Source organism: Microtus pennsylvanicus, chromosome 2, assembly GCF_037038515.1.
Source record: "Microtus pennsylvanicus isolate mMicPen1 chromosome 2, mMicPen1.hap1, whole genome shotgun sequence".
NCBI lineage: Eukaryota > Metazoa > Chordata > Mammalia > Rodentia > Cricetidae > Microtus > Microtus pennsylvanicus.
Genome location: NC_134580.1, coordinates 105595657 through 105621904, shown reverse-complemented (window position 1 = coordinate 105621904; position 26248 = coordinate 105595657). Strand labels below are relative to the sequence as shown.

At 46.8% G+C, this 26248-nt stretch overlaps 1 protein-coding gene across 1 annotated transcript; it reads left to right on the top strand.

The window, feature by feature from the left end:
* Positions 1-1041: 1041 nt before the first annotated feature.
* On the top strand, positions 1042-26036 carry Znf2 (zinc finger protein 2). The gene is made up of 11 exons (XM_075962687.1): positions 1042-1122; positions 2007-2128; positions 2655-2725; positions 3114-3240; positions 6149-6271; positions 6753-7909; positions 10961-11277; positions 13847-13928; positions 20007-20133; positions 22826-22948; positions 23430-26036. The coding sequence occupies exons 3-11, from the start codon at positions 2693-2695 to the stop codon at positions 24419-24421; spliced, it is 3081 nt and encodes a 1026-aa protein (XP_075818802.1). The 5' UTR covers positions 1042-1122; positions 2007-2128; positions 2655-2692; the 3' UTR covers positions 24422-26036.
* The last annotated feature ends 212 nt before the right edge of the window (positions 26037-26248 follow it).

The window sequence follows — 26248 nt, the reverse complement described above, 5'->3', positions numbered from 1 at the left end:
GACCATGTAATTGAAGGAGCCTGTCTGTCGTGGGAAGCCCCAGTGCTGGGGCCTTCTTAAGGCTGTCATACGATGGTTTCTTGGTCCCTTGATTACAAGGGGTATGGATTTGGGACTCATTTCGCTTCTCAGAGATTTGACCTGGCTATTTTATTCAGTGCTGCAGATCATATTCTGCAGTACCCTGCTAGCTCCAGAAAAGCCCTAACATGTCTCTTATTTCAGAGAGGAGGTAAATCCAAATATCCTGGGTCCAAATGAAGATCCAGTAATTGACTTATGCTTCTCAAAGGTTGAGTCTTTCCCTAGAATCTTTGCATCCTTTTTGAGCTACAAAGTTTAAAGTGTTTACAGCCTGTTGTTTGCCTGGTGTCCTCTGAAGCAGTAGAAAGGAGGTCATCCTCATACAGCATTATGGTTACAGAACTGAGTGGAATGCCCCAAGGTGCCACCCAAATCCAGAGACTGACCAAAAGAGTGAGAACTAAGAATTCTTTTTTTTTTTTTCGAGACAGGGTTTCTCTGTGGCTTTGGAGCCTGTCCTGGAACTAGGTCTGTAGACCAGGCTGGTGTCGAACTCACAGAGATCCGCCTGCCTCTGCCTCCCGAGTGCTGGGATTAAAGGCGTGCGCCACCACCGCCCGGCTGAGAACTAAGAATTCTTGAAGGAAAACAGCAACAGGTATGTCGCTGAGCTCATGCATCGATCTGGGATAGTCCACTGAAAGGTGACCAAGAACTGGGAACCCTGACTTTCAGAAAAGACGGGCATGCTGGCAAACCAGAAACCGGATTTATGCTGTTTTAGGGCCCTCCTCCCAGCTGCACTGCTCAAGTCCGCCTTAGAGGGACAGCTGGTCTCCAGGTTTAGGAGCACAAGCACAGGCAGCCAGGTCCCATAGCTTCAGCACCACGGATCTGGAGTGCAAGCTTGGGTAGTTTCGTTTTGTTTCCAACGCGTCATCTTGAGAGCGCCGGCTGTCGAGACTTCTGGGAAATGGAGTCCCTGCGAAGGGGGCGCATTGCTTCGGGGCCCATAGGCAGAAGACCATCACGCAGGCGCACTGCCTTCCCTATCCCAGGCAGTGTGGACTTACCCGGTACCCAGCCTGCTTGCTGAAGGTGAGGATGTGGGTCTAGGGTTTTCAGATGCCTAGCAGACGCAGCTGCGGAGAAAATGGAACCCTAGGGACTCGGGGAAGAATTCGTGGACGTGACCTGGTGTGGCTAGCTTGCTCGTGATTCGTCCCGCCCAGTGTGCTTAGGTTCCTTAGGGCACAAACGCCGCTCCAGGTGTCCTTGTGGGTGTGTCCACTGTGCTTCAGAGTCCTGTACTTTCAAGTTGGAGGTCCCTGTCTGCGCCCTGTCTTCCTCCAGTTCCTTCTTTCCTTAATGGGTGCTTCAGGAATGTAGGTGGTACCGACCCTGAATCTAGGGGTGTCCACTCCACTCTCACCAGCAGCAGTCCTACCTAGGCTTCTTGAGTGCTGAGATTGCAATGAGTACCAGATAAAAACTTAGACTCTGCATTGTGAGAAGGTGAGATGGATTTAGCTAACGTATGCAGAGGAAGTTAGAAGACACAGTAAGTCTCCTGGAAACTCAAGGATTTTAAGTAAAGCTGCAGTGTGTGGTAACTGGAACTCACTTCATCTAGAAACACTGTGAGCACCAGTATTTCACCACTAAAGTGAGCTATATCCATTGTTCTGTCTCCTGGTACCTCTGTTTCCTGGTCCCGGAGGCTACCTCAGTATCTCCTGATATCTTCTTGACTCATCACTTGTATGTTGTCCTGACACTTTAAAATTCTTGTTCACTAAGAAGAATGTCGTCTTTTCATACAAGATCATTTCTGCCAATGTTTTCTCAACTGGATACAAACTTAGACATACTTGGGAAAAGAGAATCTCAATTGAGTTGACATCATCAGACTGGTCTGTGAGCATGTGTGTGTGAGTGTATTCTTTCTCTGTGTCTCTGTCTCTCCTCTCTCTCTCTTCAAGACAGGGTTTCCTCTCTGTAGCCTTGGCTCTCCTGGAACTCACTATGTAACCCAGAGTGGCCTCGAACTCTGCAAACTCACAGAGATCTGCTTGCTGCCGACTCCCAAGTGATGGGATTAAAGGTGTGTGCCACCATCCCCCAGAGTATGGGGCGTTTTCTTCATTATCCATTAGTACTGGAGGACCTAGCCCACTGTGGATGTTGTCATCCCTCGGAAAGTAGATCTGGGCTGAATAAGAAAGTAGCTGGACAAGCCAGTAAGCAGTGTTCTTCTGCGGTCTCTGATTTGGTTTCTGCCTCCTGGTTCCTGCCTAGGTTTCCCTTGGTTATTTGTAAAGTTGTTTATGCTCTAAGGTCATTAATCTTGCTGTGTTTTGACTCCTGGGAACAGAGCTCTGCCCTGAAGATAAGGGTACAACAGACACTGCTGTGCTTTCGATATTCATGGCTTTTGTTTGCTCTAAAACTGGAAGGAGCATAGAGTGCTCTTGGACTTCCTCTTTTTTTTTTTTTTGCTCTTTTGGTGGTGTTGGGAATGAAGGTGGCTACATCTCTCACTGATACATGGAGAGGCCTTGCCACATGGGTCAGTAGACCCAGGACTGGCCCTTCAATACCTTTCTCCTTCCACACCTTTTCCTCACTAGAATCCCGTTCTTCTCTCCCCAGACAACCATAGGAGGGAATGGCTGCTGTGTCTCCACCTACTAGATACCAGGTGAGGTGGACATTTCTATTTCTGAAATACTGTTATTAATTGCCAAAATGTAGGCACTTCTTTCTTTATCCTGAGTGTCTTCCTTTAAGACCTTCTACCCCTAGGCTAATGAAGGACTCCAAGGTAAGATGACCTTTAGCACTTTGAGCCCACGAGCTTCCCAAAAGCTGACAGAGCAGGGCTGCCTGGAGGAGTCCAGCATCAGTGGTTCCGTCCTAACTGTGCCTCTGGCAGCCAGTTGTGGGCTGAGAGTCAGTCCCTGTACGCCAAGGAGTGTTGGGTTAGGCTGGAGTCCATGGTGTGCTATAAAACACCCAGAGCCTGCCCCGGGGGAGGCGAAACAGACCAGGAAGGCAAGGCTTATAAGGGAGTGTGGTTGTGTTTGCAGCCATTGGTGATATTTGAAGATGTGGCCGTGACTTTCACAGATGAAGAATGGAGGCATCTGCTTCCTGTGCAGAGGGCGCTCTACAAGACTGTGATGCTGGAAAACTATGAGAACATCATCTCCCTGGGTAAGGAGTCAGAATTTGTCCCAAACTGTGTGGGTCACAAGGGCAGGGATGGCCACCTCTTTGACCCCCACCTGAGTTCAGAACCACCGGACAGACGAAAGGGCCAAAGGAGGTGGCTTTAGGTGCTTAGCTGGTGACCCCAGCCCTGGAGAGCTGGACTGCCCTGTTGTTAACAGGGCTGGGAAACCACAGGTCTCCTTGTTCAGCAGCTTGCTTCCACCTGACAAGGCAGTCTGCAGGACAGGGCAGAGCACGTGTGTTGTGGGTAGGGATCTGGCTCCCCAGAGGCAGGCAGCAGAAGAGGTAATGTGTCCGGGTCTCCTGGCAATGCCAACTGGTGATGACTCAGTTCCATCAGGTAGACAGGAGCCATCTTGGTGAGAGGAGATAACAGTCACTTCATGGAGAAAGAGGAGGACAAAGAGGTGCCCCTGTGGAAAGGAAAAGGTCATCAGAGATGTGCTTGATTTTGAATGTTTGTCTTTTTGTTTTAAATATTTATTTATTATGTATACAGTATTCTGCCTGCAGGCCAGAAGAGGGCAGCAGACTTCATTACTGATGGTTGTGAACCACCATGTGGTTACTGGGAATTGAACTCAGGACCTTTGGAAGAGCAGGCAATGCTCTTAACCACTGAGCCATCTCTCCAGCCCCCTTGAATGTTTGTCTGAATGACAACCTTAGATACCTATAAAGGCACTTTGTAATCAGACTTATGTGACAAGCGTGTGATGTGCGATATTGCACTCTTGGATTTTTGAGGGACCCCCCCACCAAGCTCCCAAATAAATCACACACAGAGGCTTATTCTTAGTTATGAATGCCCGGCCTTAGCTTGTTTCTTGCCAGCTTTCCTTAACTTAAATTATCCCAACTACTTTCTGCCTCTGGGATTTTTTCTTTTCCTTACTTCTGTGCATCTTACTTTCTGTCTTACTCCATGACTGCCTGGGTGGCTAGCTCCTGATGTCCTCCTCTCCTTGTTCTCTTGCTTCTCCACTTCCTCATTTCTCCTTCTATTTATACACTCTGTCTGCCAGCCCCTTGCCTTGCTATTGACTGTTCAGCTCTTTATTAAGCCATCAGGTGTTTTAGACACACAGCTTCACAGAGTTAAACAAAAGTCACACACCTGAAAATAATCTTCCTCAACAGGGAAAGTAAGAGCTTTTGTTCATGTCAGCTCTTAATGAAGTAAAGCAAAGTCCTTACAGGTAATAAGGAACTCCCAGAAGCTTCCAGAATAAGAGGCCGAGGCCAAGCACGGTGGTTTGTACTTGTAGTCTTGGCCACTCTAGAAGCAGGAGCACACAGATGCAAAAGCCATTAACAGTCACATTCATGTTGCAGGTTTGTATTGAAAAGCCAACATTGGACTGAGGATGGAGCTAAGTGGTAGAGTATTTTCTAGCATCTGTAAGATCTTTAGTTTAATAGATGGACACACACGCACACATCAGCACCTTCTGTATTAGCTTAATCAGGGATATTAATTAGTTAATATCCAAACTGAAAAGATTGTTCAGTTGGCATCAAGGAAGATCCCGAGATTTTGTCAGAGGCTTTGGAGGAGAATAACCCACAGGAAGGGATAGGTGTGCTCACTCTGCCAAAAGAGAACCAGCACACACCGGACTGATGTTTCTCAGGCCCAGGAAGAACAAAGATCCTTACCTCCCCTATCTCCCAAGGCAGAACCTTGTCCACAGGGATGTTAAAGCTCAGGTGTTTCCAAGAGTGGGATCTAATTTTGTTCATTTGCCTATAGATATGAGTGGCTCTAGAAATTGATCCAAAGAATGCAATAGGATTGCCAGTTTATACAGCATACCAGGAGATAGTTCCCATAGTATTGTGTGTTAATAGCAAAACATTAAAAATAGTAAAATGTGCTGGATGGAGGTGGTACATGCCTTTAATCCCAGTACTCAAGAGGTAGAGGCAGGCCAATCCCTGTAAATTCTAGGCTAGCCTGGACTACAGAGAGAGTTCCAGGACAGGCTCCAAAGCTACAAAGAAACCCTGTCTTAAAAAATGAAAAACAACAACAAGAAAAAGGAAAATTTCTGTAGCTAGGATTTACTATATTATTTATCCATATAATGTGCTATCATATAGCCATTAAACCATTGTAGAAAATCTGTGCTAAATAAAATTAATGTTTTATATTTACTGCATGAAATGAACTTCAGAAAAAAAAAGAACTTCAGTTTATAAATCAGTCGTGTTTCATTATCCAGCTTAGTCCTTATAACATTGCATTCCGTTTCCTGTATTTACCTGGGGGATATGCATGTGCAATAGCATGCACGAGAAGGGGGGGACAACTTGAGAGAGCTGGCTCTCTCCTTTAACATGTCAGTTCTAGGGTGTGAACCCAGCTTGGAGGCTTGATTCACCCAATAAGACATCTCCCCAGCCCCTATTATCCAGTCTCTGACAGAATCACATATAAGGTCTCCCAGTATCAACATTAATTAAAGGCAGGAAATACTAGCAGGAGGCGTGAAAGGTGACTCGTTTTCCTACAGTGAGCACAACCGACTTGTTTCCATGTAAACATACTAAGGATGATCAGAAAAATGACAGTGAGTTCCCTCCTTATGCTCTTTCAGTCAGGACGCTCCTTTTTCCTTCTCATTTCGTGAGCCAAAGGCCTCTACCTGCCATTTGTCCGGGATGGAAAGCTTCCCTATGCTGCCTACGAATTGAGGTGGCTTTTGTGGGCTGCTCTGGTGCCTGGTGTTTGCCCTTTCAAGAGCCCCAGTGCTGACCTTCCCCAGAGGTGTCTTTGGTCTGTATTCTGTGTTTCTGAGAGTCTGCACTTAGAGGCCAGGATTGAGTTTGGAGTGGTTCAGCATTGTCATCTCAGCAGCCTCCTGCCTTATGCTTTCTCCCTGAGCAGGGCTTCCTGTTCCTCGACCTGACGTGATTCTTCCATTTCTTCAGTTGAAGACCAGGGCCGAGCCATGGACACAGGGGCTTCATGGATGTGAGGAGAAAGAATGGCCAGACAGTGTCTCTCTAGGTAACCAAGTCTGAACAGAATGGGCAGAGTTTTGTTTGTTTCTGTTCTTGGGTGGACGAATATTAGGGATCATCCTTGTCTCAAAGTCAAGTTGTTCCTATTGCACATCTGTTCTCTGGTTCCCCCTTCTCCACATTAAAGTAGGACTTACCTGCATTCACCAGCTTGTTTCTCAGGATTGTCACCTAGCCTGTGTACACCGCTAATATTTTTATTGGTCTCCCAGGTCTCTGCTCAGCCTACCCTATTGAAGCTATTGGCCCCACTCCCAGAGCCATTCTCCTGTTCTCTGAGAAGTCTGTTTCCACATTCCTTCCCTGCATCCTCCTTTACTCCCCAGCCGTAGGCTCTCCCAGAGTGTAAGCTCTCCGGGAAGTGATGCCCTGTGACCAAGTGTTCCATCTGTCATAGCGCCCCTCTCTTCTGTCATTGTCTCCGAGTCCAGAGAAGAAACTGCATCTGAGTTTTCTCTTTGTTGCAGACTGGGAGCCTAAGCCTGAGATCCTAGATGCTTCAGCAGGAACCCCGAGAGACAGCCATAGAAGGCAAAGTCCTCTGTGCACTAAACTGGAAGTTCAGACACTAGCAGGTGGGTTGGAACCAGCAAAGGAAAGTCCTGCAGTAGAGACTTGCAGGAAACGTCTTTCCTTGAACAGAAGCTTGCAGCGAAGGCCAGCCCCATCCAGGAAAGCCCTCGCTAAACACCAAGACCAGGAATGTAGTGACTGCGGGAAGACCTTCTTTGACCATTCGTCACTCCTCCGTCACCAGAGGACTCACACCGGAGAAAAGCCCTATGTCTGTCCTGAGTGTGGGAAGGCCTTCAGTCAAAGGATCAGTCTCAACAGACATCTGATGTTGCACACAGGGGAGAGCCCCTATGAGTGCAGAGCCTGCGGCAAAGCCTTCTTTGATAGGTCATCCCTCACTGTGCATCAGCGGGTGCACACGGGAGAGAGACCTTTCAAATGCAGCGAGTGTGGCAAAGCCTTCTTTGACAGGTCGTACCTTACTCAACACCAGAGAATCCATACCGGGGAGAGTCCCTATGAATGTCAGCAGTGTGGCAAAGCCTTTAGCCAGAAGAGAATTCTCACTCGGCACCAGCTGATCCACACTGGCAGGAAACCATATAAATGCAGTGAGTGTGGCACCGCCTTCTTTGACAAATCCTCCCTTACTCGCCACCAGAGAATCCATACCGGGGAGAGTCCCTACAAATGTCAGCAGTGTGGCAAAGCCTTTAGCCAGAAGAGCATTCTCACTCGGCACCAGCTGATCCACACTGGAAGGAAACCATATAAATGCAGTGACTGTGGAAGAGCATTCTATGGGGTTTCCTCCCTTAACAGACACCAGAAGGTGCATTCTGGGGAGCCACACCATCAGTGCAACGAGTGTGGCAAAGCTTTCTTCGAACGCTCTTCTCTCACAAAGCACCAGAGGACACACACTAGAGAGAAGCCATATGAGTGCAATGAGTGTGGGAAGGCCTTCGGCCAGAAGTGCCGGCTCACACTACATCAGAGAGTTCACACAGGGGAGAAGAAACCCTTTGAGTGTAGTGTGTGTGGAAAAGAGTTCAGCTTCAAGTCTTCAGTTATTGTGCATCAGAGACGTTATGCCAAACAAGGCACAGACTGACCAAAGGAGAAGCATTAGCTACACAAAGGGCCTTCCATAGGTCTCCATGTCCTCTACAAACCCAGCATTTGCTCCTCCTGTCTACTGTGGCTGCTGTCCTGTCCACCTCTGCTCCACAGGGTCTGAGTAATCAACATACCTAGTGTGGAGTGCAGAAGCTAAAACCCGAATCCAGATTCAAAATCGTGGGCAGAGCTGGCTGTTGCTCCTGCTCCTCGACCCCAGCACTGTAGAAGGTTGCTGGAGAGATTGTCAGCAACAGGGTGTGGCTTAGGAGGGGAGCACAAAGACATAACTCTATGAGAACATAGGCCCGTTGTCACTGCACTGAACTAGATGCAGGCTATTACAGGAGGGGAATGTCACAATTATGGGAAAACACCCTTTTCTCCAGAAGTTTCTATAATTTTAGTCCCTGTGAAGCCTTTTGGCATACAGACCTAGTTGTCTTGTGCCCTAGTATTTAGCCCTCCTGGCAGTAGTAGTAGTGGTAAAACTTACTAAGAGCTTATCCTGGGGCAAATACTCAGCAGAGAATTGTAGCAGGGCAAGATTGACTGATCCTCTAACGAGTCCTCTTGTCTCTCACAGATGAGCACCATGCGGTTTCAAGAGATTAAGGAATATATTCTGGGTGACACAAGATGAAGCCAGGTGTCTTAGTTACTGTTCTATTACTGTGTAGAGTCATGCTGACCAGAGCCCTATAAAAGAATTAATTAATTAGTTAGGGGCTTGCTTCCAGTTCCAGTCAGTCTGTGGCAAGGAGCATGGCAACAGATTGGTAAGCATGGAGCCGGAGCAGTAGCTGAGAGCTTACACCTGATCCACAGGTAGTCTGCCTAGAGATGGGGAGACACACTGGTCTTGGCATGGGCTTTGGAAAATTCAAAGTCCATCCTCAGTAACACACCTCCTCGAACAAAGCCACACTCTGGGCTGCAGAGATGGCCTAGTGGTTAAGAGCATTGGCTGTTCTTCCAGAGGTCATGAGTTTCATTCCTAGCAACCACATGGTGGCTCACAGCCTTCTGTAATGAGATCTGGTGCCCTCTTCTGGTGTGCAGGCATACATGCAAGCAGAACACATTATACATAGTAAATAAATAAATCTTTAAAAAAAGATTTATAAAAACAAAGCCACACTCCTTAATCCTTTCTAAACACTCCACCAAGGGGAAACCAAACATTCAAATACATCTATGAGCTTTGGGCACGATTCATATTCAAATCACCACATTCCAGGCAAGGACATGATCAGCTGGCCCTCGTGCTGAGAAACAGGTCCTTTTCCTTTCTGAATTTCACAGCTGAGCACACTGAAGATTAGCAACACCGTAGACGGCACAAAGTGAAACCAGGTCTTTAGTACAGGTCTTCCTCCACTGTTTTTATTACAGTGTGATCTTAAATTTTGTCTTATAATTTATATACCTGAATTATATTCTCAGCTGGATTGTAAGCACTTGGAGGTGTGATTTCAAAGGTCTCTGAATCTTTTTTTTTTTTTCGAGACAGGGTTTCTCTGTGGCTTTGGAGCCTGTCCTGGAACTAGCTCTGTAGATCAGGCTGGTGTCGAACTCACAGAGATCCGCCTGCCTCTGCCTCCCGAGTGCTGGGATTAAAGGTGTGCGCCACCACCGCCCGGCTAGGTCTCTGAATCTTACTCAGTGCCTTGCAAACACAGATGCTCAATAAATGTTTATCTAAATGAATACCAAGGTCTCTGTTTTCAAACCTCCTTTCTCATGAGTTTCACAGTCCCACCTGTAGCATTCCTGTGCTCCCCAGTCCCAGCTCTTCCTTCTCCATTGCTCAAGAGACACCACAAGCTGTGGTACAGTAACAAAGAGGCCTCCAGACAAAGGCCTGTGTCTCCTCTGAAGTGTAGCAATATGTCCATTCAGTCTGTACCAATTGGGACCCACACATCACCATGAAGGAGGGGAAAGCTGAAAGATATTTCTTTCGTCTAGGTGCCATTCTGACCACTTCTAGAGTCAGAATCCACCCCTGAAGGCTAGGAATACAAGTAGGCACCTTGGTATTTGCATAACACTGGAAGCCATGTTTTGCACATCACTTAGCTTGGTCTTTTCACACGGCCCCTTTCAGCCCATTATTTTGGATGTAAAATAGCTCTCTATTGAATAAAATATCTCTGGATATCTAAAATCTTCCTTAATACACTCCCTCATCACCAAACTTAAGGTCCTGCTTGTTTCAGGGTATTTGATCACACTGTGAAGCTCCAAGACTGTGTTAATAAAATTAACCACACACGACTATGAAGGGCTGGAGAAAAACAGTGACAGCCAAAGTACATTCTAGCGAACGGATTGGCCCAGATGCTACACTGACAGCTAACCTAATGTTCTCACAAGAGACGATCCTTGAGTTTGAGCTCCGTGTGCGGCACTCGGCCTCAAAGCCAGAATTGACATCACCCCCTGTTCCATAGGTGATGCTTGCTACTTCTGTTCCTCCTCACCGAGTGGGCCAGAGCGGTTTTCCTGGTTGAAAGCAAAGTGCAGGTTGTTTCCAATAACTGAAAGACCCTCAGAGTGGTCCTTCCCTCAGGACCCTAACCCAGGGAACAGTCGAGACCACTGGCTGTAATTAGCAAGAGGTTTATTGGGTGGGCACAGTTACCTGTGGGCGGCAAAGTCCTTTCAGAGGACTTGCGCACCTGCAGGCTGGGAGAAGGTCTTTTTATAGGAGAAGGGTAGCAAAAGCAGGCATACAGAAGCAATGCATGGTTACAGGGATCTCATTGGTCAGTTCGAATGAGGCGATGGGTTCATTTAGGGGACAAGTTCCCCGGAGACATGAAGGTCTGATAATAATAACAGACTTGGCCCTATCTAGGGTACATGTAGTTTTTCCCAGAACTGTTCGTTCCCCTCCTAGGCCTGGTATCTGACCACAGATATCCTGTTTGACCACCTAGGAGTACTGACTTTACCTTGAACTTATATTTATTTGTGTGAAGTCTTTGCAAAATGGCATTACAGCAGCTAACCTGGGGTCTTTCATAACCTCAAGCCCTGCGACCCAGAGAACGCAAGGACAAGCATCCTGTCCGACCCAAATGGGAGACTAGGATCGGGGGCCCAGCGACTTCTCGCCTTCCTTGACCAGGAACTTCGCACACCTGCTTGCATGCGCTTACAGTCTGGGTCCCAGCGCTCACTTGCCAATATGCAACACAGTGCTGGGAAACAACCAGCAATTCGTACAGGCGCCGCCATGCTGGAGCAGGAGCAACGACGCTGCCTGAGTCTGGGCCCGCCTTCCCCACTGCCCGCCGCAACAGGCTGTGACCGCGCCTTGTCAGACATTCGTTCTAGGCGCAAAGAGAGGTGTTGAGACTCGAGGATCATCGTTCAGCGCACATGGGGACCGAGAAATTGTCCACACGGAACAAGAGGGAAATTGAGTCAGGTTCAGCAACGGACAGCTTCTCAGGGGTCCTCGCGCTAGGACCCAAGGCAGGAGCATGGAGAGGGCGTGGCTAACTCTATATCTTATTTTACTAAGTAATGGCCAAATCTTTCAGGTCCAATCCAGGATTGGAGAATCTTTGGAAAGCCCATTCTGCTGATCCAGGAAAAAGTCTGGGAACGAATCCAGGGAGTGAAGGAAAGAAAGTTTAGGAAGTTCGTACATCATTCCAGAAAAGACCTAAAGTTTATTAAACTTTACGTTGCCTTTGATTTCAGACTCATTTTGTATTCGTGGTAGAGGTTGTATAAACACAGGGCCAGCCCTAGGCCATGGATTTTACCTCTCCTGGTCACGGCTTTACACTATCCCTGCTTGCCCAAATGAGCCACATATGATGGTCCTGGACTCTTCCTCTGAACAGTGAGCCTCCGGCAAACTGTTTCTAGCCTGCCCTGGGCACAGTATTTTGCCAAAGCAATAGAGTAATGCAGGCTTTCGTCATTAACGTCTTCAGTTATCCTCCAAGGCTTCTGCCTTTCCTGAGGGGAATGGCTGTCACGCACGTATTGGCCACCTAATGTCTTGGTGATGATTTGAAACACCCAGAGATCCTGGGAGAGTCCAAATGGCGGCTGATTGCTTGTGAGAGTGCCTTGGCTGCTTCTCAGGCATTTTCGGCGTGGACTAGGAAAAGGCTTCAGTTCGTTCAGTGATGGTATCCATGAAGACCAAGAGGCATTTGAAGATTTGACAGGTGGGGAGCTCAGGAAAATACACCTTCCAAATCTGTCTTAGTGAAGAGGCCATGTCTGTGGGTGGTTACAAAAAGAGATCTTTCTGAAGCACATGGAGCCCCTGGGAACTCAGGAAAAGACTGACAGAGCCCCTTTCCTGAGAATAGGTGATTGTGTGTTTCTCCTAACCTTGTCTGACCGGCGAATCACGGAGCTACTTTACAAGCTCCTATTAAGTACTTGGAGAACATAGTTGATCTGTGTGTGGCCATCCTTCAGGATGACAGAGGAATCCTTTCACACTTGCCTTCTCCACTGCCTTAGGGACAGACTGACGCTTACAGAGTACCCATCAGGTTGATAGAGGCAAAAGGAGTCAACAAAAATTAGGCAGCAGGGTTGTAAGCTTGGCAGTCTAGTGACCAATTTATTCCCTCCTTTGACAAATGATTCATCCCTTTGGTGTCCCCTGTAGCAGATATGGAAACACTGGAGAGGTTTCGAGTGGGGGGCATGACAGACAAAATCTGCGGTCAATAGTGGATGGAACTTCTCTTCGAGTCCAGTAAATCTCTTTCCTTCCAGAGAGCAGAATGAACATGTAACACCAGGAAGGTGCGTATTTGTTCAGAAGTTACTTCTTTGACAACTCTATGTTGTACTTAAGAAATACTTCTATACTATTGACTTGATAGCTAAAGAGATCAAATTTTTAGGAAGGAGTGTCCATGGTGGTGTGAGATCAAGGAGTCACTGTCAGTGCCTGGAGAGACTGGGGTCGTCTCGCGCTTCAGGGTGCAGTCATTTGGATAGGTATGATATGGACCATTTGTCACCATCCAATAGCCAAACTAGGACTGTTATTGACCCTGCTTTTCGACCATGTAATTGAAGGAGCCTGTCTGTCGTGGGAAGCCCCAGTGCTGGGGCTTTCTTAAGGCTATCATACGATGGTTTCTTGGTCCCTTGATTACAAGGGGTATGGATTTGGGACTCATTTCGCTTCTCAGAGATTTGACCTGGCTATTTCATTCAGTGCTGCAGATCATATTCTGCAGTACCCTGTTAGCTCCAGAAAAGCCCTAACATGTCTCTTAATTCAGAGAGGAAGTAAATCCAAATAATCCTGAGGCCAAATGAAGATCCAGTAATTGACTTATGAGTCTCAAAGGTTGAGTCTTTCCCTAGAATCGTTGCATTCTTTTTGAGCTACAAAGTTTAAAGTGTTTACAGCCTGTTGTTTGCCTGGTGTCCTCTGAAGCAGTAGAAAGGAGGTCATTCTCATACAGCATTATGGTTACAGAACTGAGTGGAATGCCCCAAGGTGCCACCCAAATCCAGAGACTGACCAAAAGAGTGAGAACTAAGAATTCTTGAATAAAAACAGCAACGGGTATGTCGCTGAGCTCATGCATCGATCTGGGATAGTCCACTGAAAGGTGACCAAGAACTGGGAACCCTGACTTTCAGAAAAGACGGGCATGCTGGCAAACCAGATACCGGATTTATGATGTCTTAGGGCCCTCTTCCCAGCTGCACTGCTCAAGTCCGCCTTAGAGGGACAGCTGGTCTCCAGATTTAGGAGCACACACACAGGCAGCCAGGTCCACAGCTTCAGCACCACGGATCTGGAGTGCAAGCTTGGGTAGTTTCGTTTTGTTTCCAACGCGTCATCTTGAGAGCGCCGGCTGTCGAGACTTCTGGGAAATGGAGTCCCTGCGAAGGCGGCGCATAGATTCGGGGCCCATAGGCGGAAGACCGTCACGCAGGCGCACTGCCTTCCCGATCCCAGTCAGTGTGGCCTTACCCGGTACCCAGCGCGCTTACGGAAGGTGAGGACTGTGGGTCTAGGTCATCGAGACGACGAGTGGACGCAGCTGCGGAGAGAAGGGAACCCTAGGGACTTGGGGGAGGATTCGTGGGCGTGACCTGGTGTGGCTAGCTTGCTTGTGATTCGTCCCGCCCAGTGTGCTTAGGTTCCTTAGGGCACAGATGCAGCTCCAGGTTTCCTTGTGGGTATGACTACTGTGTGTCAGAGTCCGGTACTTTCAAGTTGGAGGTCCCTGTCTGCGCCCTGTCTTCCTCCAGTTCCTTCTTTCCGTAATGGGTGCTTCATGAATGTAGGTGGTTACCGACCCTGAATCTAGGGGTGTCCACTCCACTCTCACAGTCCCCCCGATAACGTCTCATGTTGCATCTTTCGTTCCCTATCCCCATCCTGCGCAGGAATGTCCTGGTCCGAGAGTGTTCGTGGAGGAAGTCGGATCTGAGGTGAATTAAACCCCAAGGGAAATGCCAGATGGCTTTAGGCAGATTTGAGATGATTTTAATGAGAGTGCTCTGTCAAGGAGTAGTGGGAAATAAGGGTAAAGGAACTATGCGGAGGCCAGACAAGCACCCCACCAAGCATTGTATTGTGCGTTCTTAAATGAGCTCAACATGAATGAAAATTTGGGGGAACAATTCTTGAGGTAACATTCGGACCATCACAAAGTCGTACTTCCCACCTTAAGACCCATCACCGACAGCCAGCATCTGTCTAGACGCCTGTGTTGAGCAGCTGTCTGTTACACCACTGAAGTTGCTTGCAGTTTACCAGTGATCTTTCCCCTGGGTTTTTCTGTTGTTGTTGTTGTATCACGGCCACCCTCGACCCTCAAGGATGACGCGACCACCAGAGCTCTTCTCACTGCAGTTTATTCCAGGACTTTATTCACTTTCTCTCTCTCTCTTCCTTCCTCTCTCTCTTTTTCCTCTCTCCCTCTCTCCCCCCTCCCTTTCTTCTCTCTCCTCCCTCTCTCTCCTTCTTCTCCTCCCTCTCTTTTTTCTCTCTCCTTCTCTTTCTCTCCTCTCTCTTTGACCTCTCTCCTTCCTTCCTTTCTCTCTCCGGGCAAACCTCTCTCTTTCCCTTAAGTAGGCATGGGCTGCCAACCCTGAACTGCCAGGTGGGCACTGCCCATAGGTTCACGCATATGCAGGCAGCTGGTAATCATTGCGTGATCATAGCATAGGTCAGGCCTTAGCCATCTCAGGAGTTGATTATACATCTCCATCAGGTGTGACACCACGCAGCTCGCTACATTGTTGTTGTTTGATTGATTGATTGTTTACCTTTGTTGCATTTAAGATGAGGTCTTGTTTTGTAGCTTACCCTAGTGATAAGCCTGTAGTCCTCCCGCCTCAGCCCGCCAAGTGCTGGCATTACAGGTGTATGTCGCCATAACTATGTTTTCCATGAAACTTCAGTCATGCATATTAAGCTTCCCAAAATATTGGGATGTGTTACAGGATTTTCTATTTTATTCTAAAGATCTGCTTAACTTTGTGGCTAACTTCCAATGAAAGTAAATTATAATGTAGAATTTAAACCTTCCAGGCAGACATTTTCAAATTCTACCTCAGCCTTTTACAAAGCCTGGATGTCCTACTGTACCTCTCTTCTTGATGTGGAATTAAATTATCTCTATATGAGGGAAGAAGTAAATTATCCTTATTAAAAGCACCTAGCAAGAGTCTCATGAGAGCAAGGGCTCAGCAATACAAGTTAGGGTGATGTTAATGGTGCTCCATTGTATGTCTAGCCTCTAGGCAATAAATTATTTAACCAAGTGTCCTGCTGTAAATGCTTAATAGAGTTCAAATTTTAGTTCCATTTTTATTTATTTATTTTTTTTAAATATTTATTTATTATGTATACAATATTCTGTCTGCATGTATGCCTGCAGGCTAGAAGAGGGCATCAGATCTCATTACAGATGGTTGGGGGCCACCATGTGGTTGCCGGGAATTGAACTCAGGACCTTTGGAAGAGCAGGCAGTGCTCTTAACCACTGAGCCATCTCTCCAGCCCTTTAGTTCCATTTTTTAGAGATTAAATAGGATCATTTGTGTACCGCTTAAGTTGGGAGAGCGATAACCTTGAATAAAGATGATGTTTTGGTGATGATGGTTAATTAAAAGCTTTGTAAGTCTTCTCTCATATTTCTAGAATAAATTCCTAGAGGATACTGGCCAGTCTGAGAGTGTCTGTGTTTGAAAGTCCTTGGGTCACAATGATCTTTCTAACGTGCATATCCAATGAGGACACAACTATGCTTAACACCCCCCCCCCCACAGCTCCTTTTGATGTAGTTTGACCTCTACTGGTTTTTCCAGGCTGATCTTTTCTCCAGCGTTGCTCATGTTCTTATCTAATATCTGTAGTAATCCTTTATGTGATAGGATCTGCCTCTTATTTCTACTCAGGCTTTTCCATGTTTATAATGTTGCTCCTTCTTCACATCACAACTCAGATCCCAGTTGTGCCAAGAGCACTGCAGTGTTTCCCCCTCCATCCTTCCCTGGGCGAGGGGAGCCTCCTCAAAGCCCTGCCAGCCTGCCCTGCATCTCTCTTTTAGGCGCCATCCTGTAGTAAATGTTACTTTGTTTATTTATTCTGTGTATAAAGCTGTTGCCCCTGGAGGTCAGGGAAAGGGTCTTGCAGGGTTTGTGCTTGATGTGGTTGGTACTAAATCAGTGCTGCTAAGGTAAATGCTTGAGTCACAAGGAGCAGTGACATAGTGACTGCAATAATGTGCTCAGTGAGCCACAGATGCACCTTTTCTCCTCCTTCCCTGAAGCGCACGTACTGTCTCTCCACCCACCAGGAGTTCCTTAATTGCTTGCTTCCGCTGTTATTGTTAAACTTTTTTTAGGGGGAACAATTGAGGTGGTGTTTCCTGTGTAGCTTGGACCAGCCTTGAACTCAGTGGTAGTCTTGACTGACCCCGAACTTGCAACAGTCCACCTTAAGTGCGGATCCGTACCAGATACAAACTTAGACTCTGCATTGTGAGAAGGTGAGATGCATTTAGCTAACTTATGCAAAGGGAGTTAGAAGACAATGAGTCTCCTGGAAACTCAAGGATAAGTAAAGCTGCAGTGTGTGGGAACTGGAACTCACTCCATCTAGAAACACTGTGAGCACCAGTGTTTCACCACTAAAGTGAGCTACATCCATTGGTTCTGTCTCCTGGTACCTCTGCTCCCTGGTCCCGGAGGGTACTTCAGTATCTCCTGATATCTTCTTGACTCATCACTTGTATGTTGTCCTGACGCTTTAAATTCACGTTCATTAAGAAGAATGTCGTCTTTTCATACAAGACCATTTCTGCCAAAGTTTTCTCAACTGGATACAAACTTAGACATACTTGGGAAAAGAGAATCTCAATTGAATTCCCACCATCAGCCTGTGAGCATGAGCATGTTTATGTGGGGCTGTATTCTGTTCTCTCTCTCTCTCTCTCTCTCTCTCTGTTTCTTTCTTTCTCTGTCTCTCTTCGAAACAGGGTTTCCTCTCTGTTGCCATTGCTGTCCTGGAACTCACTATGTAGCCCAGGCTGGCCTTGAACTCTGCAAACTCATAGAGATCTGCTTGCCTCAGACTCTCAAGTGATGGGATTAAAGGCATGTGCCATCGCCCAGAGTAAGGGGCATTTTCTTAATTGCCCATTCATACAGGAGGGCCTAGCCTACTGTGGATATTGCCATCCCTGGGACAGTATATCTGGGCTGTATAAGAAAGCAGTCGAGGAAAAGAAAAAAACCCAGGATAGCCAAAACAATCCTGTACAATAAAAGAACTTCTGGAGGCATCACAATCCCTGATTTCAAACTCTACTACAGAGCTACAGTACTGAAAACATCCTGGTATTGGCAGAAGAACAGACAGGAGGACCAATGGAATTGAATAGAGGACTCGGATATTAATCCACACTTCTTCGAACACCTGATTTTTGATAAAGAAGCAAAAAATATCAAATGAAAAAAAGAAAGCATATTTAACAAGTGGTGCTGACATAACTGGATATCAAAATGTAAAAGAATGAAAATAGACCCATATCTATCACTATGCACAAAACTCAAGTCCAAATGGATCAAAGATCTCAACATAAAGCCAGCCACATTGAACCTTATAAAAGAAAACGTGAGAAGTACACTTGAACGCATTGGCACAGGAGACCACTTCCTAAATAGAACCCCAGCAGCACAGACACAGAGAAACAATTAATAAATGGGACCTCCTGAAACTGAAAAGCTTCTGTAAATTAAAGGACATGGTCAACAAGACAAAACGGCAGCCTAGAGAATGGGTAAAGATCTTCACCAACCCCACATCAGACAGAGGTCTGATCTCCAAAATATACAAAGAATTCAAATTGGACACCAAAAGAACACATAATCCAATAAAAAAAAATGGGATACAGACCTAAACAGAGAACCCTCAACAGAGGAATCTAAAATGGCTGAAAGACACTTAAGGAAATTCTCAACTTCCTTAGTCATCAGAGAAATGCAAATCAAAACAACTCTGAGATTCCATCTTACACCTGTAAGAATGGCCAAGATCAAAAACACTGATGACAACTTATGCTGGAGATGTTGTGGGGAAAAGGGAACACTTCTGCATTGCTGGTGGAAATGCAAGCTGGTACAACCCCTTTGGATGTCAGTGTGGTGATTTCTCAGAAAATTAGGAAACAACCTTCCTCAAGACCCAGCTATACCACTTTTGGATATATATCCAAAGGATGCTCAATCATGCCACAAGAACATGTGCTCAACTAAGTTCATAGCAGCTTTGTTTGTCATTGCCAGAACCTGGAAACAACCTAAATGTCCCTCGACTGAAGAATGGATAAGGAAAGTGCGGTACATTTACACAATGGAATACTACACAGCAGAAAAAAATAATGACATCTTGAATTTTGCAGAAAAATGCATGGAGAGAGAAAAGTAACCCAGACACAGAAAGACAGTTATCACATGTACTCACTCATAGGTGGTTTTTAAACATAAAGCAAAGAAAATCATCCTACAAACCAAAATCCCGAGAATTTAGACAACAATGAGGACACTAAGAGAGACTTACATAGATCTAATCTACATGGGAAGTAGAAAGTAGAAAAAGACAAGATCTCCGGAGTAAATTGGGAGCATGGGGACCTTGAGGAAGGGTTGTAGGGGAGAGGGGAGAAGCAGGGAGGGGAGCAAAGAAAAATGTAGAGCTCAATAAATATCAATAATAAAAAAAAGAAAGTAGCTGAGCAAGCCAGTGATGAGTTCTCTTCTACAGTCTCTGATTTGGTGTCTGCCTCCTGGCTCCTGCCTAGGTTTCCCTTGGTCATTTGTAAAGTTGTTTATGGTTTAAGCTCATTAACTCTTACTGTGCTCTAACTCCTGGGAACAGAGCTCTGCCCTGAAGATAACGGCACAACAGATACTGCTGTGCTTTTGATATTCATGGCATGGCTTTTTGCTCTAACTCTGAAAGGAACATAGAGTGTTCTTATGATGGTGTTGGGAATGAAGGTAGCTACGTCTCTCATGATACATAGAGCCTTGCCACGTGGGTCAGAAGACCACAGGACTGGTCTTTCTCATACCTCTCTCCTTCCACACTATTTCCTCACTAGAATCCTGTTCTTCCCTCGCAGGGCACCATAGGAGGGAATGGCTGCTGTGTCTCCACCTACTAGATGCCAGGTGAGGTGGACATTTCTATTTCTGAAATACTGTTATTAATTGCCAAAATGGAGGCACTTCTTTCTTTATCCTGAGTGTCTTCCTTAAAGACCTTCCACCCCTAGGCTAATGAAGGGCTCCAAGGTAAGATGACTTTAGCACTTTGAGCCCATGAGCTTATAAAAGCTGACAGAGCAGGGCTGCCTGGAGGAGTCCAGCATCAGTGGTTCCGTCCTAACTGTGCCTCTGGCAGCCAGTTGTGGGCTGAGAGTCAGTCCCTGGATGCCGAGGAGTGTTGGGTTAGGCTGGAGTCCATGGTGTGCTATAAAACACCCAGAGCCTGCCCCGGGGGAGGCGAAACAGACCAGGAAGGCAAGGCTTATAAGGGAGTGTGGTTGTGTTTGCAGCCTTCTGTGACATTTGAGGATGTGGCCGTGACTTTCACGGATGAAGAGTGGAGGCATCTGCTTCCTGTGCAGAGGGCGCTCTACAAGACTGTGATGCTGGAAAACTATGAGAACATCATCTCCCTGGGTAAGGAGTCAGAACTTGTCCCAAAACGTGTGGGTCACAAGGGCAGGGATGGCCACCTCTTTGACCCCCACCTGAGTTCGGAACCACCTGACAGACGAAAGGGCCAAAGGAGGTGGCTTTAGGTGCTTAGCTGGTGACCCCAGCCCTGGACAGCTGGACTGCCCTGTTGTTAACAGGGCTGGGAAACCACAGGTCTCCTTGTTCAGCAGCTTGCTTCCACCTGACAAGGCAGTCTGCAGGACAGGGCAGAGCACGTGTGTTGTGGGTAGGGATCTGGCTCCCCAGAGGCAGGCAGCAGAAGAGGTAATGTGTCCGGGTCTCTTGGCATGCCAACTGGTGATGACTCAGTTCCATCAGGTAGACAGGAGCCATCTTGGTGAGAGGAGATATCAGTCACTTCATGGAAGACAGAGGAGGACAAAGAAGTGCCCCTGTGGAAAGGAAAAGGTCATCAGAGATGTGCTTGATTTTCAATGTTTGTCTTAATGACAACCTTAGATACCTATAAAGGCACTTTGTAATCAGACTTATGTGACAAGCGTGTGATGTGCGATATTGCACTCTTGGATTTTTGAGGGACCCCCCACCAAGCTCCCAAATAAATCACACACAGAGGCTTATTCTTAGTTATGAATGCCCGGCCTTAGCTTGTTTCTTGCCAGCTTTCCTTAACTTAAATTATCCCAACTACTTTCTGCCTCTGGGATTTTTCCTTTTCCTTACTTCTGTGCATCTTACTTTCCGTCTTACTCCATGACTGCCTGGGTGGCTAGCTCCTGATGTCCTCCTCTCCTTGTTCTCTTGCTTCTCCACTTCCTCATTTCTCCTTCTATTTATACACTCTGTCTGCCAGTCCCTTGCCTTGCTATTGACTGTTCAGCTCTTTATTAAGCCATCAGGTGTTTTAGACACACAGCTTCACAGAGTTAAACAAAAGTCACACACCTGAAAATTATCTTCCCCAACAGGGAAAGTAAGAGCTTTTGTTCATGTCAGCTCTTAATGAAGTAAAGCAAAGTCCTTACAGGTGATAAGGAACTCCCAAAAGCTTCCAGAATAAGAGGCCGAGGCCAAGCACGGTGGTTTGTACTGTAGTCTTGGCCACTCTGGAAGCAGGAGCACACAGATGCAAAAGCCAGTAACAGTCACATTCAAGTTGCAGGTTTGTATTGAAAAGCCAACATTGGACTGAGGATGGAGCTAAGTGGTAGTGTTTCCTAGCATGTGCAAAATTGAGTTTAATACATGGACACACACGCACACATCAGCACCTTCTGGATTAGCTTAATCAGGGATATTAATTAGTTAATATCCAAACTGAAAAGATTGTTCAGTTGGCATCAAGGAAGATCCCGAGATTTTTTCGGGCTTTGGAAGAGAAGAAGCCACAGGAAAGGATGGGCGTGGTCACTCTGCCAAAAGAGAACCAGCACACACCAGACTGATGTTTCTCAGGCCCAGGAAGAACAAAGATCCCTACCTCCCCTCTCTCCCAAGGCAGAACCTTGTCCACAGGGATGTTAGATAGAGCTCCGTGTTTCCAAGAGTGGGATCTAATTTTGTTCATTTGCCTATAGATATGAGTGGCTCTAGAAATTGATCCAAAGAATGTAATAAGGATTGCCAGTTTATACAGCATACCAGGAGATAGTTCCCATAGTATTGTGTGTTAATAGCAAAACATTAAAAATAGTAAAATGTGCTGGATGGTGGTGCCACATACCTTTAATCCCAGCACTGGAACGGAGGAGACGGGTGGAGCTCTGTGAGTTCTAGGCCAGCCTAGACTACAGAGAGAGTTCCAGGGCAGGCTCTAAAGCTACAAAGAAACCCTGTCTTTAAATAAAATAAATAAAGGACAGTCTGTCGGTAGGAATTTACTAAGTTATTTGTCCATATAATGTGCTAGACTATAGCTATTAAAACATTGTAGAAAATCTGTGCTAAATAAAATTAATGGTCTAAATTTACTGCATGAAATGAACTTCAGTTTGCAACTCAGTAGTGTTTCATTATCCAGCTTGGTTCTTATAACATTGCATTCCATTTTTTCTGTATTTACCTGGGGGAGATGCATGTGCAATAGCATGCATGTGTGTGGGGGGGGACAACTTGAGGGAGCTGGCTCTCTCCTTTAACACGTGGGTTTTAGGGCGTGAACCCAGCTTAGCAGGCTTGATTCACCCAGTAAGACATCTCCCCAGTTCCCCACCCCATTATCCAGTCTCTGACAGAATCAAATGTAAGGTCCTCCCAGCATCAAAATTAAGTACACACAAGAAATACTAGCAGTCGGCATGAAAGATTTCCTCCAGTGAGCACAACCGACTTGTTCCCACGAAAGCATTCTACTGAGGAAGAGCAGACAGATGACAGTGAGTTCCCTCCTTATGCTCTTTCAGTCAGGACGCTCCTTTTTCCTTCTCATTTCGTGAGCCAAAGGCCTCTACCTGCCATTTGTCCGGGATGGAAAGCTTCCCTATGCTGCCTACGAATTGAGGTGGCTTTTGTGGGCTGCTCTGGTGCCTGGTGTTTGCCCTTTCAAGAGCCCCAGTGCTGACCTTCCCCAGAGGTGTCTTTGGTCTGTATTCTGTGTTTCTGAGAGTCTACACTTAGAGGCCAAGATTGAGTTTGGAGTGGTTCAGCATTGTCATCTCAGCAGCCTCCTGCCTTATGCTTTCTCCCTGAGCAGGGCTTCCTGTTCCTCGACCTGACGTGATTCTTCCATTTCTTCAGTTGAAGACCAGGGCCGAGCCATGGACACAGGGGCTTCATGGATGTGAGGAGAAAGAATGGCCAGACAGTGTCTCTCTAGGTAACCAAGTCTGAACAGAATGGGCAGAGTTTTGTTTGTTTCTGTTCTTGGGTGGACGAATGTTAGGGATCATCCTTGTCTCAAAGTCAAGTTGTTCCTATTGCACATCTGTTCTCTGGTTCCCCCTTCTCCACATTAAAGTAGGACTTACCTGCATTCACCAGCTTGTTTCTCAGGATTGTCACCTAGCCTGTGTACACCGCTAATATTTTTATTGGTCTCCCAGGTCTCTGCTCAGCCTACCCTATTGAAGCTATTGGCCCCACTCCCAGAGCCATTCTCCTGTTCTCTGAGAAGTCTGTTTCCACATTCCTTCCCTGCATCCTCCTTTACTCCCCAGCCGTAGGCTCTCCCAGAGTGTAAGCTCTCCGGGAAGTGATGCCCTGTGACCAAGTGTTCCATCTGTCGTAGCGCCCCTCTCTTCTGTCATTGTCTCCGAGTCCAGAGAAAAAACTGCATCTGAGTTTTCTCTTTGTTGCAGACTGGGAGCCTAAGCCTGAGATCCTAGATGCTTCAGCAGGAACCCCGAGAGACAGCCATAGAAGGCAAAGTCCTCTGTGCACTAAACTGGAAGTTCAGACACTAGCAGGTGGGTTGGAACCAGCAAAGGAAAGTCCTGCAGTAGAGACTTGCAGGAAACGTCTTTCCTTGAACAGAAGCTTGCAGCGAAGGCCAGCCCCATCCAGGAAAGCCCTCGCTAAACACCAAGACCAGGAATGTAGTGACTGCGGGAAGACCTTCTTTGACCATTCGTCACTCCTCCGTCACCAGAGGACTCACACCGGAGAGAAGCCCTATGTCTGTCCTGAGTGTGGGAAGGCCTTCAGTCACAGGACCAGTCTCAGCAGACATCTGATGTCACACACAGGGGACAGCCCCTATGAGTGCAGCGTCTGTGGCAAAGCCTTCTTTGACAGGTCGTCCCTCACTGTGCATCAGCGGGTGCACACGGGAGAGAAACCTTTCAAATGCAGCGAGTGTGGCAAAGCCTTCTTTGACAGGTCGTCCCTTACTCGCCACCAGAGAATCCATACCGGGGAGAGTCCCTATGAATGTCAGCAGTGTGGCAAAGCCTTTAGCCAGAAGAGCATTCTCACTCGGCACCAGCTGATCCACACTGGCAGGAAACCATATAAATGCAGTGAGTGTGGAAGAGCGTTCTACGGGGTTTCCTCCCTTAACAGACACCAGAAGGCGCATGCCGGGGAGCCACACCATCAGTGCGACCAGTGTGGCAAAGCTTTCTTCGAACGTTCTTCTCTCACAAAGCACCAAAAGATACACACTGGAGAGAAGCCATATGAGTGCAGCGAGTGTGGGAAGGCCTTTAGCCAGAAGTGCCGGCTCACACTACATCAGAGAGTTCACACAGGGGAGAAACCCTTTGAGTGTAGTGTGTGTGGAAAAGAGTTCAGCTTCAAGTCTTCAGTTATTCAGCATCAGAGACGTTATGCCAAACAAGGCACAGACTGACCAAAGGAGAAGCATTAGCTACACAAAGGGCCTTCCATAAGCGTGCTAGGTCTCCATGTCCTCTACAAACCCAGCATTTGCTCCTCCTGTCTACTGTGGCTGCTGTCCTGTCCACCTCTGCTCCACAGGGTCTGAGTAATCAACATACCTAGTGTGGAGTGCAGAAGCTAAAACCCGAATACATTCAAAATCGTGGGCAGAACTTGCTGTAGCTCAGTGCTAGAATAGCGCCTAGTATCCACGAGGCCCTGCTCCTCGACCCCAGCATGGCAGAATGTAGCTGGAGAGACTGTCCGCCACAGGATAAATGTTAGGAGGGGAACCCCAAGACATAACTCTATGAGAACATAGGCCCGTTGTCACTGCACCGAACTAGATGCAGGCTATTACAGGAGGGGAATGTCACAATTATAGGAAAACACCATTTTCTCCAGAAGTTTCTATAGTTTTAGTCCTTGTGAAGCTTTTTGGCCTGCAGACCTAGTTGTCTTTTGCCCTAGCATTTAGCCCTCCTGGCAGTAGTAGTAGTGGTAAAACTTATTAAGAGTTTATCCTGGGGCAAATACTCAGCAGAGAATTGTAGCAGGGCAAGATTGACTGATCCTCTAACGAGTCCTCTTGTTGTCTCTCACAGATGAGCACCATGCGGTTTCAAGAGATTAAGGAATATATTCTGGGTGACACAAGGTGAAGCCAGGTGTCTTAGTTACTGTTCTTTTACTGTGTAGAGTCATGCTGACCAGAGCCCTATAAAAGAATTAATTAATTAGTTAGGGGCTTGCTTCCAGTTCCAGTCAGTCTGTGGCAGGGAGCATGGCAACAGATTGGTAAGCATGGAGCCGGAGCAGTAGCTGAGAGCTTACACCTGATCCACAGGTAGTCTGCCTAGAGATGGGGAGACACAGACAGACACACTGGTCTTGGCATGGGCTTTGGAAAATTCAAAGCCCATCCTCAGTAACACACCTCCTCGAACAAAGCCACACTCTGGGCTGCAGAGATGGCCTAGTGGTTAAGAGCATTGGCTGTTCTTCCAGAGGTCATGAGTTTGATTCCTAGCAACCACATGGTGGCTCACAGCCTTCTGTAATGAGATCTGGTGCCCTCTTCTGGTGTGCAGGCATACATGCAGGCAGAACACATTATACATAGTAAATAAATAAATCTTTAAAAAAAAGATTTATAAAAACAAAGCCACACTCCTTAATCCTTTCTAAACACTCCACCAAGGGGAAACCAAACATTCAAACACACCTATGAGCTTTGGGCACGATTCTCATTCAAATCACCACATTCCAGGCAAGGACATGATCAGCTGGCCCTCGTGCTGAGAAACAGGTTTTTTTCCTTTCTGAATTTCACAGCTGAGCACACTGAAGTTCAGACTGATTAGTAACACCGTAGACGGCACAAGGTGAAACAGGGCTTTAGTACGGGTCTCCCTTCAATGTGTCTACTACAATGTGTTCTTAAATTTTATCTCATAATTTATATACCTAAATTATCTTCTCAGCTGGATTGTAAGCACTTGGAAGTGTGATTTCAAAGGTCTCTGAATCTTACTCAGTGCCTTGCAAACACAGATGCTCAATAAATGTTTATCTAAATGAATACCAAGGTCTCTGTTTTCAAACCTGCTTTCTCAGCGAGTTTCACAGTCCTACCTGTAGCATTCCCGTGCTCCCCAGTCCCAGCTCTTCCTTCTCCATTGCTCAAGAGACGCCACAAGCTGTGATACAGTAACGAAGACGCCTCCAGATAAAGGCCTGTGTCACCTCTGAAGTGCAGCAATCTGTCCATTCAGCCTGTACCACTTGGGACCCACAC